The following is a 12,607-nucleotide window of genomic DNA, read 5'->3' on the forward strand; positions in this document are numbered from 1 at the left end:
TGTGAGATTTAAGAACTCAACGACTTTCTACGTAGTTTCGGATGTTAGGAGAAGTTCAAAATTAAATGAGGTGGTCTCTTCGCACAGATCTTCAATTGACTAATTCAAGCACTTGGAAAGAGAGTTATTTTGGACGAGGCCAGGACAAGTGGTCTCTTAAAGGTCTTTCACCTTCCACCTTCTTTGCCAATCTCTACTATTTTGAAGCACTTGGAAAGAAAGCCAAATCAAACACATCATCAATCAACAACACATATAGTTAGTGGCTTGAGCATATATTCACGAACAGCATCCATTAATATCACAAATAAAACAGGGTAGAAAATTTAGTAATCTTGTCACTAAAGATAGCTCATGAGAAGTGGTAATTCAAATTCACATAGCAATCATGAGATTTCCAAAAAAGCTGGTCATTTCTTCACAGCAAATACCGACTTAAAACCTAATTTCATCGTTTTGGTTACAACAAATAGTTATCCCTTCCAATATACTCCCCCCCCCCCCCCCCCCCCCCCCCCCCCCCCCATATTCCTGCTTGAGAAAAGCAACCATTCTTCTCCGGTTAAAAAGTTACCCACATCATTAACGTAGCATCAGAGACATTCCTTGTTCAAGTCATCAAAGTAAGGATGTTCCATTGCTTTCTTTGCTGAAATACGCATTGAGGGTTCGTACTTCAACATCTTTGAAAGCAGATCAAGCCCTTTATCATCCAAGTTGGGGACTGCAGTTGAAAGGCTTTGGGGGTTCCACTGGGGATACTCATGCCAGTTCATTAGTTTGCTCACACCAGGCCAGACCTTTTCATTTGGGGTCCCTAATAACCTGCATACGAAATTCCCATGACATCTTTGTTTAAAAGGTGAGGTCCCAAAAAAAATTGTCGAAGTTAGTCAAGAAGAGGGAAGTGGCATCAGCACCTGAAGATATGAAGGAGCTGCTGCAACTCAGAATCTCCAGGAAAGAGAGGCTGCTTGGTGGCAAGTTCGGCTGAAGTTATAAAAAAACAAGCTAGTTCAGAATGCTGCATTACATTGATTTGAGAAACACCAAAAAAACTTAACAGCTATACTGATCTTGGGATGGAAAGATACCGAATATGCAGGCAACAGACCACATATCTACAGCTGTAGAGTAATGAGTTGCCCCCAACAGAACTTCGGGAGCTCTATACCAGAGGGTTAGTATCTGGAGGACACACAAAAGGTTAGATCCATTCAAAACGGCCATGCCATGTGTAAACAGCAACTAGAATGAAGAACAAAACTCAGAAAAAAAAAACAAAAAGCAAAAACAAGACTTGCCTCATGAGTATACTTCTTAATTGGGACAGTAAATGCTCGAGCCAACCCGAGGTCTGCAATTTTGAGCATCATAGTCTTTCGGTCCATCAAGAGATTGTGTGGTTTCAGATCCCTTGTGTAATATAGCAAGCAGAGAATCAGATTGCATGTACTTTTACACTATCACCATTGTAGTGACCCAAATAGAATCATGAATTACCTGTGCAGGATTCCATGGCCATGACAGAAGGCAACGCCCTTGCAGAGTTGATACATCAAACTCTACAAAGTTAAACAGAGATTATAAATTCTATTGCCGCAAATGAGAAACAACAAACCAGTAGTTTCTGAACAAAAATAAGGACTACAAGAGCATTTCAGAGTACCTTGACAGTGTTAACGGGAATGTTTTCTCCCGTATGACGGAAACTCTTGATGAATTTCTTCAGATCCGTATCCATGTATTCAAACACCAAGTAAAGGACGGTTTTTCCTTCCTTGTTCTGGCCTTGTTTGACATCCATCAACCTGTACAAAATCGTTTACAACGATCATCAGAAGGAAATTGGCAGTCGACATCCCGTGAAGAGAAAAACAACAAGACCAAGGTCCAGATTTGCAGGACCCAGGAGAGAGACAGAAGGTACAAAACCCTAAAAAAGTTGATCCCCTATTCGTACAATGATCCAAAATCGAAGCCATAGTCAGAGTAGTATAAAGAGAGAGAAAAAAAAAACATCGGCAATCCAAGAAATGAGAAATCCGAAAAAGAAAAAAAATCCCTAAAAACTAAAATTTCAAAAAACAAAATTTGGAGGAAGAAAGAACCGATCAAGAGAGAAAGAAGAAAGGGGTCACCTAACAATATGAGGATCCCGAGAAAGCATTCTTAGAATCGAAACCTCTCTGAGAGTGGTAGGAGGAACACCTTCCTCATCTTCATGGAGGCGCGTCTTCTTGAGCGCCACAATCTTGCCGGTGGCCTTCTCCCTTGCCCTATAAACCTTACCATAAGTTCCTTCTCCGACCTTCTCCAGCTTCTCGAAGGCTTCCATGGCTGAAACAGTAGTTGGCCCCTTCTCCATTTCTCTCTCTGAAAGTGAAATATCTCACAAAGGCTCTCTTCCTTTCTATGCTGAAAATGAATGGGAAGATCAATGGGAGCGTCAAATATGTATGAAACGTTGGGAGGGACTTTTGACCGTTGTTACTTCCCCAAACGGCAATATATTTTCGAAATTCAAATTTCTAAAGTCCACCCTGTCCCTCCCACGCACTTTTGGGCCCAATTATCGGTCTTCTCCAACCGGCCCAACTTTATATCTTCCTAATTTATTTATTTATTTATTTATTACGAATATTATTATTACATTTCCTTTTAATTTGGTAACATGAAAGATTGTACCTGCTCTTAACTTAATTTATTATATGGTTAATGCAATTAAGCTATGCTTAATTTAAAAAGAAAAAGATAAAATTTCCTAATCATTGAAAAAAAATATGAATTCATTTTTTATGGTCTTTTAAAAAAAATATATACATTCATTTAAGTATAATAAATATTGGTTCCTTTAACACAAACATAATGATTTTTCTTATTTAAATTAATGAGTATTATATCTTAATGCTCAAATTCTCACTGATCTGTTGTTCTAAAAATCTATGGCAACAGGTCTATACATTTGAAAAGTATTATTTTTACCATTAACTTCTGTAATTTAATAATAAATATTACTATGCATGGCTTGTTGCTATTCTTACATACTAACCATTGCTGGATTATTAAAAATTTAGCAATTTTCAAATCTAACAACATAATTGAAACTTGCCCCGGAGATTAACGTATGAATAAGCAAATATGTATGTATAATTTGAATTTAATTTATGAATCGTGAATCTGTTTAAATACTGTTGTTAAATCATAGTTAACTTCTCAATAAAAACATTTTTTTTTTTTGTTTTAAATAGATTCTCTTTCTAAATGTTTTAGTAGGTTTGAGATTATGTAGTTTCAAACTTATTATTAATTTGCCTATGAAAAAATATTATCAATTAAATAATAATTAACAACCAACCAAAACTAATTTTTTGATGCTCAAAATTATTAGAAGCAAGTAACAAACATGATATTTTAACCCCAACAAAATTAACATATCATACGTTTTTAATTTAGTTTTAAAGATGAAAGGATGAAAGTTTTAAAAAAATACACCCATTTTAAAAATGTAGGGACCAACGTACAACATTGAATAGAAATTAAGACTTAGAGATTGAGAATATATTTTTTATTTTTTTTATTTTTAGACCGGGCCATTTGTAGCCTATCAAGAATCGTTTGAATTAAGTGAATTGAGATGGAAATAAGATTGTTAAAAATTAAAAGTATTTGTCTTTAGTTGGAAATAAGATTGCTGAAAATTAAAAATATTTGTCTTTAAATGTATATAAAAATATATTTTTTTTAATTTCATGTGTAAAATTAAAAATCAACATTCTATAAAATTTTAATATATTAATCGATAAACAATAAAATGCATTTCATTTTTGTTAGAAATAATAATTATTAACAATCAAATGATAAAATTAGTTAGATTATTAATTATTAGTAGTTGTAAAATGTGTAATTTGATTAGATAAATTTGATGAATGCATGTAATGATGATGTTGTTTATGTGAGATTTTTAGAGAAATTTAGTTCGTAAAGTTGAATTTGTGTTTATGTTGATTATGATGCGACATTATTCGTTCTCATGATCGAAGTTGGAGTGGAAGCGAACTGTGTTCCAAAGCTTGTATGGGAGTCTTTTGGTTTTTTTGGAGAACTTTCTACACCTTATGAAGTAAAAATAATTTATGCCCCATTCAAATGAGAGAACTTTTATATTTATAGAGTTATTTGGTGGGCTTTATGTGTTCAAGTTTCGTTCATCCATAAATTAGATCCATAGGCTCAATTACATGATGTCATATTTAACATTTTGGTTAAATTAATTTTTGGGCTTGAACTTTAGCTAAATAAATAATATCTAATTGAACAAAAATAATTATCTTGATTCAAGGTTCACGATGAAAACACATGTCATGATAAATTTCAATTTGAGGCGTTTAATAGTCCTAAATTCAATTATTTGTACCTTTTGCTGTTAATTTAGTAAATGATGTGACAATTTGTGATTGATTCAAATTTTATAGTTCAAATTAATTAATAAATTTTAATTTAATCAATCATAAACTTATTATAATACTACCAAGGGATAAATTTAAATTATATTAATCATAATGACCATTAAATAACTATAAATATAATAAATTAATTAATAATTATATTGCATCGCATCTTTACCGTTTGTTTAAAAGTATCATTTAGTTAAAAATAAATATGGATTATATGTGTGTATAACCTAATTTATAAAATTAAAATAAAAAGAAAATATATATTAATTTATTAAATTATGGTAGTTAAATAAAATCAAAGTTTTATAAACCAAAAACTTAATTTTCATATGATTAGTTTAAATTAATTATTTTTTATAATATATATATATATATATATAAAAAGTGTATTAAAACCCAAAAGAGAGTGGAAAAAGAAGAAAACCCATTATTTTGGATGGGCTTTTTTTGTTCATGCCCATAAATGATGGGCAGAAATAGTTTATTCTCATACCTAAGTTACAAAACCTCTGTACCAAATAAGGACATGTTTATCACCGATCCTTTAATGATCCACTTATCACAAAAATATAAAATATAATATTATACTTCCCATTACAGTGTACTACTGAATTTTATATTGTATCACATTATGTATTATCATGTATATCGTACTCCTAACAAGATGATAATCTCCATCACAATAGAATTAAATAATTTATCTTGTATTTTCTCAATTTTCATTTCCTTACCATTTGTTGCCTTTTTTATTTAGAAAAATTTTATTACGATACAGATGATGATTGTGTGAGTCACACATGGTTTATCTCTAACGTGATACATTATAACATGCTTTATTGTGTTTTTCTTTTTTCATAGTTTGGTATAAATCTTTTTTATTGCGATAGAGATGACCATCAAATTAGGACTACGATAGACATAACCATCTTTAAGGCGATACATTATAAAATGCACGGTGTGTTACGACGTAACTCGTAGATGCAAAATTTTATTCATGAAAGATGTTCGAGAATGTGTCGTCTATTGTATAGTTTTTTTTTTAAAGAAAACCTTACATTTTTTTTTTTTTTGGAAACAAAATTCAGTTCCCATCAGTTAGGGGATGCCAAAATAAATAGAATTAGGTTGTAAGAAAATTTATATCACAAATAACATTTTTAAAAATTTATAAAAAATAGAAAGATTTGAAAAATTATTTATACTTGGTGAAACAAAATCACTACAAAGATAAATGATATTTGTAGGAAGGATAAATATTTAGATAAATATTTTATTTTTGACGATTTCTATTTTTTTTCGTAGGAATCAGGAAAAAAAATATTAAAAAAGGAAAAAGAAAAGGCAGAAGGAAATAAAATTATGATTTTTATAGAAGTGTTTTATTTTATATTGTAAAATACCAAAATTACCCACGGGTTTCTTTTTAGAGATCCACGGAATTCTTTTCAAAACATTAATAATAATTACAAATCTACGGAATTAAAATAATATAATAAAATATTCAGAATTTCTGCATTTCTCGCAGGAAAAAAAAAAGCCCTCGAAGCTCCGCTCAGCTGCTTGCTTTTTCGTTTTTCCTTCCCAACCCTTTCAATTTCTTTCCCCTTTTTGTTTTACATCTCCGCTATTTTTCATTTATTAATTGGTAAGTTTATTTGATTTTTCCTCATTTTCCCTCCCCAGTTTCTGTCTTCTTCTCTTATTTTTGGTATTTATTTATTTATTTATTTCGGAGAATCTTTTACTGTGAAATTCAATTTTTTAAAGAAAAAACTTGGAAAATAATTAGTTACTGAATGATGTGGGTCTTCTTCTTCCTGGAGTGGCGACTGTCAAGATCTGTGGTTGAAAACCAAAAATTGATGCAGTTTTATGAAAGTTTTTGTAGGTGTTAGGGTTTTTCTTCGACTTTTACTGATTTTGTTCCGAGATTTAAGGTCCGGTGGGTACGTGTTTTTGAGTCTTTTCAGTGTAATATTACAATGGGTTTCTTCTTGTTTTAAATCCCTATTTCTAAATTCCGTTTTCTTTGTTTTTCTTTTTCTTTTTCCTTTTCCTTTCTTTTCTTTTCTTTTTTTTGCAAAAATCACATTTCCACCCTAAATAATTTCCCCCCACTATAAAATTACCGGGTGGAGCCAAAAACAATTATATAATTATTAATATATATACATATCTATATATATATATATATATATATAAATATTTATTTATTTTAATAATTTGTAGATGCTGTAAAATCTTGTCACTTGTGATTCCTTCCGAAGTTCTCCAAGTTTTTGTGCTTATGATTATTGATTCTCTGAAATGGAAGAGGTTCAAGATGGATTTACGTTTATTTTTTGTTTCCTTAGGGACTTGGACTTCCTTTTATGGGATTTTAGTTCCAGCGACGGATAACAATGTCGGGATCTGAGACCGGAGTCATATCCAGCGGCGAACACTTCACCATCGGTCTTCAAAAGAATTCAGTACAGTCACAGCAGCCAGTCATGCAGAGCATGCATTTACCCTTCGGCGCAGATGGCGTCTATAAGCCCGTTACCGCGGCCTCTCCCACCTACCAATCCTCCAACGTCGGAGTTGCCGGTAATGCCGGTGCCGATGGATCTGCTCGTGAAGCTTTCGTTAACATGAATTCGCAAAGCGAGCCTGTAAAGAGGAAGAGAGGGAGACCTCGAAAGTATGGGCCAGATGGCAGTATGTCAGTGGCTCCTGCAGTCCGCCCTGCCGCTGCAACTCAGTCCAGTGGAGGTTTTTCTCCTTCACCGACTGCCGCCCCTCAGTCGGGAGGATCAACTTCTCCAACTTCTTTGAAGAAACCCAGAGGCAGACCCCCTGGCTCCTCCACCAAAAAACATCAGTTGGATTCTTCGGGTAACTCTACTGATGACACATCCTTTTGTAGTTAATTGGTTATTGTAGGGCAATTTGTTATATATGGTGATTAGATTTATTAATGTACACATTATCCATATTAATTAATGTTAAACTAAGCATGTGGGTTAACGGTTAAGTATTTTAGTTCTCCAAGATTAAAGGATTATCAAACTAATAAAAAAGAATAAATACAAATGCAACTTTCAGTAGTTCTAGGTAAAATAGAAGTAGCTGATTCTGGTTTTTGATATCTAAAATAATTGCTTTGTGCTAATCCCCATTATGGCTTCTCTGTTTGTTGGCATTAATAAACTATGGATACTTTCTGCCTAACCTTAGTCTATAAAGCCCCTTTTTTTTCCTCGTTATCGATTGCAAGAAAATAAAATTTTAAAAAGTTCATTCAAGGTCATGTCTCTACCCTTGAGGCCTTGTACTTTTTTGAGTTTCTGCTGCAAAAGTGCTTAAAATTGGATTTTCTTTACATGCATGCCATTTTTATAGTTCAGTTTCGACTTTGGTATTGCCATTAGAGTTAATCATTCTATAATTGTAATTGTAGAGTCAGGAGGAGTTGGATTTACCCCACACGTCATCACCGTAAAAGCTGGAGAGGTTCGTATTTTTGCCTGTTTTATGTTTCTTTAATTGGCATTTCAAATTTGCTGCTGCTGGATTATCTTTTGTTTTCTTTTTCCACGTAATTGAAGATTTGAGTATGCATGATTTACCCATAAATGTGTGGAAGGGAAATTTTATTATGGAAACTTACACACGTGTTCATGAATCATGATGTGAGAAAGATAATCAGGTGTAATCAATGCTAACGTGTAAACCATTGGGCAGATTTTGATCTTTGTGCTGTTATATTCGATTTGATATCTTAATTAGGACTGCAATCTCAAGTTTTATTATGTTTTCCAGGATGTTTCTTCGAAAATAATGTCATTTTCACAGAATGGTCCTAGAGCTGTTTGTATTCTTACAGCAAATGGTGCAATATCCAATGTGACGCTACGTCAGCCAGCCATGTCCGGTGGAACTGTGACTTACGAGGTTTGTTGATCTCGTTCTTTTGGACCCGCTGATTGAACTGATGAACCTCTGATTTATTTTAAATTCTCTTTTAAATGTTCCTACATATGCCTGCCTGGATGTTAATTTGTAGTCATTGATGAAGTTCTTAGCTTCACGGCTGTTTTGAAGATCATCGAGTAATGTAAATAGATTTTGTTCTTTCCTTTCATCGGATTGATCATTACATCCAATGAATTTGAAGGAAAGGAAACTAGTTTCATGAGGTTGGGGTTTATGCTTTTAGTACTTTGCCAAAATCTATTTCTGTGTAAGAAGTTTTAATGGGCCATTAGATGCGCAATTATAATTTTGATGTCTGCGAGTATTAGATGGAATGTATCTGTTATGTAGGGGCGATTCGAGATTTTATCGTTATCTGGGTCCTATCTCCTCTCAGAGAATGGCGGCCAGCGGAGTCGAACTGGAGGGCTAAGTGTTTCCTTATCTGGACCAGATGGTAGAGTATTAGGTGGTGGGGTGGCTGGTCTTCTAACGGCAGCATCTCCTGTACAGGTACATTAGCTTTCCCATTAAGAGGGTTCATAGATCCCTATCACTCCCGTGTAAGAGGATTAGGATGCTTTTCATTGTTCCCATTTGCACAGCACATTTGCCACGTGGCTGTTATTACTGGCTAAACATTGGTTTCTATTGGTTACCAGGTGGTCGTGGGGAGTTTCGTCACTGATGTGGGGCACAAGGAATTGAGACAAGTAAACCAAATAGAACAGCCGCCTGTTTCTGCACCCCATAAACTTGCTCCCATCCGTGCTGGAATGACGGGGGCCAGCAGCCCTCCATCGCGTGGGACTCTGAGTGAATCCTCAGGAGGGCCCGGGAGTCCATTTAATCAGAGTGCTGGAGCCTGCAACAATAACACCATACCTTGGAAGTGAAACTCAAAGCTGCTTCGTTAACTCACTTGATTTGCTAATATGGCGGGACAACGTGGAATCTGGTGCTCTATTTTCTAATTTGTTTTAGATGCACCTGCAATTTATGTTAAGCCTTAAAGGATAATGTAACTCTTTCCGGTTTGGTTTGGCCTGGAACCTTGCCTGCTGGAAACAAAAGACGATACCAATAGTTTCAGTTAGGAATTAGAAGGGTTGTGAAATAGCTGTGTTTTGTTTTAGTATTATGAAGATAGTCATGAAATTACAAATGATGAGTTTATTTCAATTACACCGCTAGTACTTTGATACTATATATATAATTAAGAGAAATTATGGCTGAAGGATGCTATTATTACAACCGGTTTTTTCTTCTCTCAAACTCTCCTATACCATTTCTTCCAGCTATCTATCGTTTGCCAACAGTACATAGGTTGAAGTTAAGCGATGCTCCCCTTCCCCCTTTAATTCCTTGCCCTTTTCAACAAAAAACGCAAGGAAAAGATGCCTAGAGCAAGAGTCTGCCAAAACCAACCTCCTGAGTTAGCAGGATCCACCTTTCTTGCTAAGAACCATGCATAAATGGCCTCACCAACATGCAATAGAAAGGCTACAAGAAACACCATTCTCACCACTTTAATTGACCTAAAGAAAAAAAGGCTGATGGCTTTGAAAAATGGAACAGGTCCTACGTCTGGAAGGAAAGCAGCACAAAATAAGATGCTCATTCCGACAACACAATACAGCCAGACATATATTGTTGGCCCATCAAGACTTTTTCTTTTTTTCTCCTGCCAAAATGAAATGGTCGCAGCCATGCCCTCCTTTGGAGTAACCATTGGAGCATAGCCCAGTTCTTCCTTGGCTTTAAGATACGAGAAATAATTGCTGACGCCAACCTGCATGATATATAAAAACGACTAATGAGGATTCAGAAGGAAATTGGTTAATGCCTGGTATTCTATTGATTAAGCATGGAAGAATTCTCCACGTTATCAAGAAGCATTATTGGGATGGTGAAGGAAAGAACTCTTGTTTCTGCAATCGTTCCTCAAATTCTGGTTGCAATTAGATGACCGAACATTTAGCAAAACCATTTGCATGTTTTCAGATACAACCATTGAAGTATAATAATAAACGTAACCTTGTAAATCTCAGCAGGAAGCATCAGGGGATGTGGAAGCCACCATCTATCCAGCCATGGATATAGTATTGTGTACAATAAAGCAAAAAATTTCCCCAAGGGAAGAGCTTTTGGAACCGGCAGGTAATAATTTGGCAAGTCATAACCTAAGCTATTGAGCAGAGGTTTAACAAATTCGAAGGAATTAACTGGATGACCTGATGAAAATAGAGAAACTGTCACCTAAGAATCCAGTGATGGAAACAAAACAGCAGGATATTGAAGCAAATACACAGAGTAGAATGTAGATGAGAGGGTTTTGAAAAGTAAGAAAGTCTGGATGTAGAGTTACCATCTGATACATAATATGGCTGGCCAGCAGCTACTGGATCTCTTCCTTTACCAGGGATGTCGTCCAAAAGCCCCATGCTTGCCAATATCAAAGCAAGAACAAGGTTATCCACATAGATCCAGTCAGTTTTAGCACTTTGTTTCCCAACTCTAAAGGGTAGCAAGCCTAACTTTGCCAAGGAGACCAACCTAGGAAAATGCCTCTCTTCCCCAGGTCCATAGATAGCACAAGAACGTATAGCACAGGTGCGAAGACATTTTCCGTTCCTGTTCCTACAAATGCAAAGCTTGAGCTAATGTTATTATACAATCTTCACAAGTCCTCACTCACATCAGCAGATATCCTAGTGGTTACACTAAAAGAAATTCAAATACAAGCAACCAAAACTAGAGAAATCAAAACCATAGCTATATGAGCGTGTGTATGTATAATTCACTTACTTTAAGGGGCGCCCGTTGGTCTTCAGAACTAACTGCTCTGCAATGGATTTACTTCGACCATATGCATCAACATGATCATCAATTGGTAAATAAGGCAATCCCTCATTGCCATTAACAATTTCTTGACTTCCAAAAACTACATTATATGTGCTCATATATATAAGCCGTCTAACGCCGAATTCCAGGCAAGCATCCAAGACATGGCATGTACCATTAATATTCACCTCATCAATACGACCAACTTGAAGCATTTCTTTTCCTGACAACCCATATGCAGCGAGATGGAATACACAATCAACACCACGAAGAGCTCTCTCCACATCCTTTTTGCAGGTAACATCCCCTGCATGACTGCAAGAGTTAACGTCGACAGAATCCTAGTGTTGCACTCAATTTTACTTTACTACTACAGAGAGAAACAGATCACAGAATGTGGAAATCAAATCATCGGAATTCACGACGTGACCATTCTCGGGGAAAGGGAGGCAAACCAACCCAGAAAAGATAATGATAATAAAATAGAGTTCAAGCGAGACAAATAGTGGCAGGATGATTCAAGTAGATGCGAATGGCGGAGAGATTAGAGTAACAACTAAGAGGGAAGTCGTAAAATAAACAGTAAAAGAGGGCCGTAACTAGAGTCTAGAGAGAGAGGAATGAACCTTGGATGATTTTGACTCCGTGAGTCTTGAGGTGGTCGGACCAAGGAGAAACTGATCGAAGGTCAAAGGCTCGAACCTGAAGAGCGCCTCTACGGAGAAGGTCTAAGCAAAGGGAGGAGCCGGCGAAGCCCAATCCGCCGGTGACGGCGAAGGTGTTGCCTTCAATGCCTTCATTGGCGCTCAAATGCATAGCTTAAGGGTGGAAATTTGGAGTAATTATGAGGGTGAAGAGCAAAAGAAAAGAGTTTGGTGGGGGAGAATCCAAAGAAGAAGACGGAAATTTGAGTAGAGATAGGTTGAGAATCAGAGATAGATCTATAAGTTTTCCTTTTTAACTTCCCTCCTGCTGAGTTTTAATTAAATTTTGTTCTACGCTGTGGCTACCCTAATTATTATAAATATTCACCAACTCAAAACTATCTGTTTTGATCATTATTATCATTACTATTTTATTATTTATTTTCGGGATTTTGTCAAAAGAGAAAAAGAAAAGGAAAAGGAAAAGGAACCATTTTGATTTTGTGAGGAAAATAATGAAAACAAGTCTCGTCTTTTAAAGTAATTCTTTGACTAATTACCAAATTACCAACATCCCTAACGCCTCCTCCTGACATGCCTCTTATTGATTTGACACAAACTCCCTTTTCTGTTTTTAAATTATCTTCAAACATATAATCCATTTACTATTTAAAACAATTTTGTATTGGATTATGCCTTGGTTTT

General features: G+C 35.3%; 3 protein-coding genes across 5 annotated transcripts; 1 reads left to right on the forward strand and 2 right to left on the reverse strand.

Moving 5' to 3' along the window:
* Positions 1 to 348: 348 nt before the first annotated feature.
* Positions 349 to 2,618, reverse strand: LOC103493849 (cyclin-dependent kinase B2-2). The gene is made up of 7 exons (XM_008454797.3): positions 2,142 to 2,618; positions 1,670 to 1,811; positions 1,504 to 1,565; positions 1,305 to 1,416; positions 1,095 to 1,188; positions 921 to 990; positions 349 to 825 (listed from the first exon to the last, which is right to left on the reverse strand). Exons 1-7 carry the CDS (start codon positions 2,366 to 2,368, stop codon positions 594 to 596), a joined length of 939 nt encoding a protein of 312 aa, XP_008453019.1. The 5' UTR covers positions 2,369 to 2,618; the 3' UTR covers positions 349 to 593.
* A 3,306-nt stretch (positions 2,619 to 5,924) lies between these two features.
* Positions 5,925 to 9,668, forward strand: LOC103493847 (AT-hook motif nuclear-localized protein 10). Of its 3 annotated transcripts, none has more exons than XM_008454794.3 (6): positions 5,925 to 6,102; positions 6,812 to 7,334; positions 7,900 to 7,952; positions 8,262 to 8,393; positions 8,766 to 8,927; positions 9,077 to 9,668. In XM_008454794.3, the coding sequence occupies exons 2-6, from the start codon at positions 6,860 to 6,862 to the stop codon at positions 9,308 to 9,310; spliced, it is 1,056 nt and encodes a 351-aa protein (XP_008453016.1). In that variant the 5' UTR covers positions 5,925 to 6,102; positions 6,812 to 6,859; the 3' UTR covers positions 9,311 to 9,668. The 3 variants fall into 3 exon arrangements, with proteins under 3 accessions (XP_008453016.1, XP_008453017.1, XP_050943717.1); XM_008454795.3 differs by lacking the exon at positions 5,925 to 6,102 and adding an exon at positions 6,246 to 6,403; XM_051087760.1 differs by lacking the exon at positions 5,925 to 6,102 and adding an exon at positions 6,259 to 6,394.
* LOC103493848 (uncharacterized) lies at positions 9,524 to 12,074 on the reverse strand. The gene is made up of 5 exons (XM_008454796.3): positions 11,885 to 12,074; positions 11,223 to 11,565; positions 10,783 to 11,054; positions 10,452 to 10,648; positions 9,524 to 10,206 (listed from the first exon to the last, which is right to left on the reverse strand). Exons 1-5 carry the CDS (start codon positions 12,072 to 12,074, stop codon positions 9,772 to 9,774), a joined length of 1,437 nt encoding a protein of 478 aa, XP_008453018.1. The 3' UTR covers positions 9,524 to 9,771.
* Between the last annotated feature and the right edge of the window lie 533 nt (positions 12,075 to 12,607).

The sequence above is a fragment of the Cucumis melo genome, chromosome 7 (genome assembly GCF_025177605.1).
Source record: "Cucumis melo cultivar AY chromosome 7, USDA_Cmelo_AY_1.0, whole genome shotgun sequence".
Lineage (NCBI taxonomy): Eukaryota > Viridiplantae > Streptophyta > Magnoliopsida > Cucurbitales > Cucurbitaceae > Cucumis > Cucumis melo.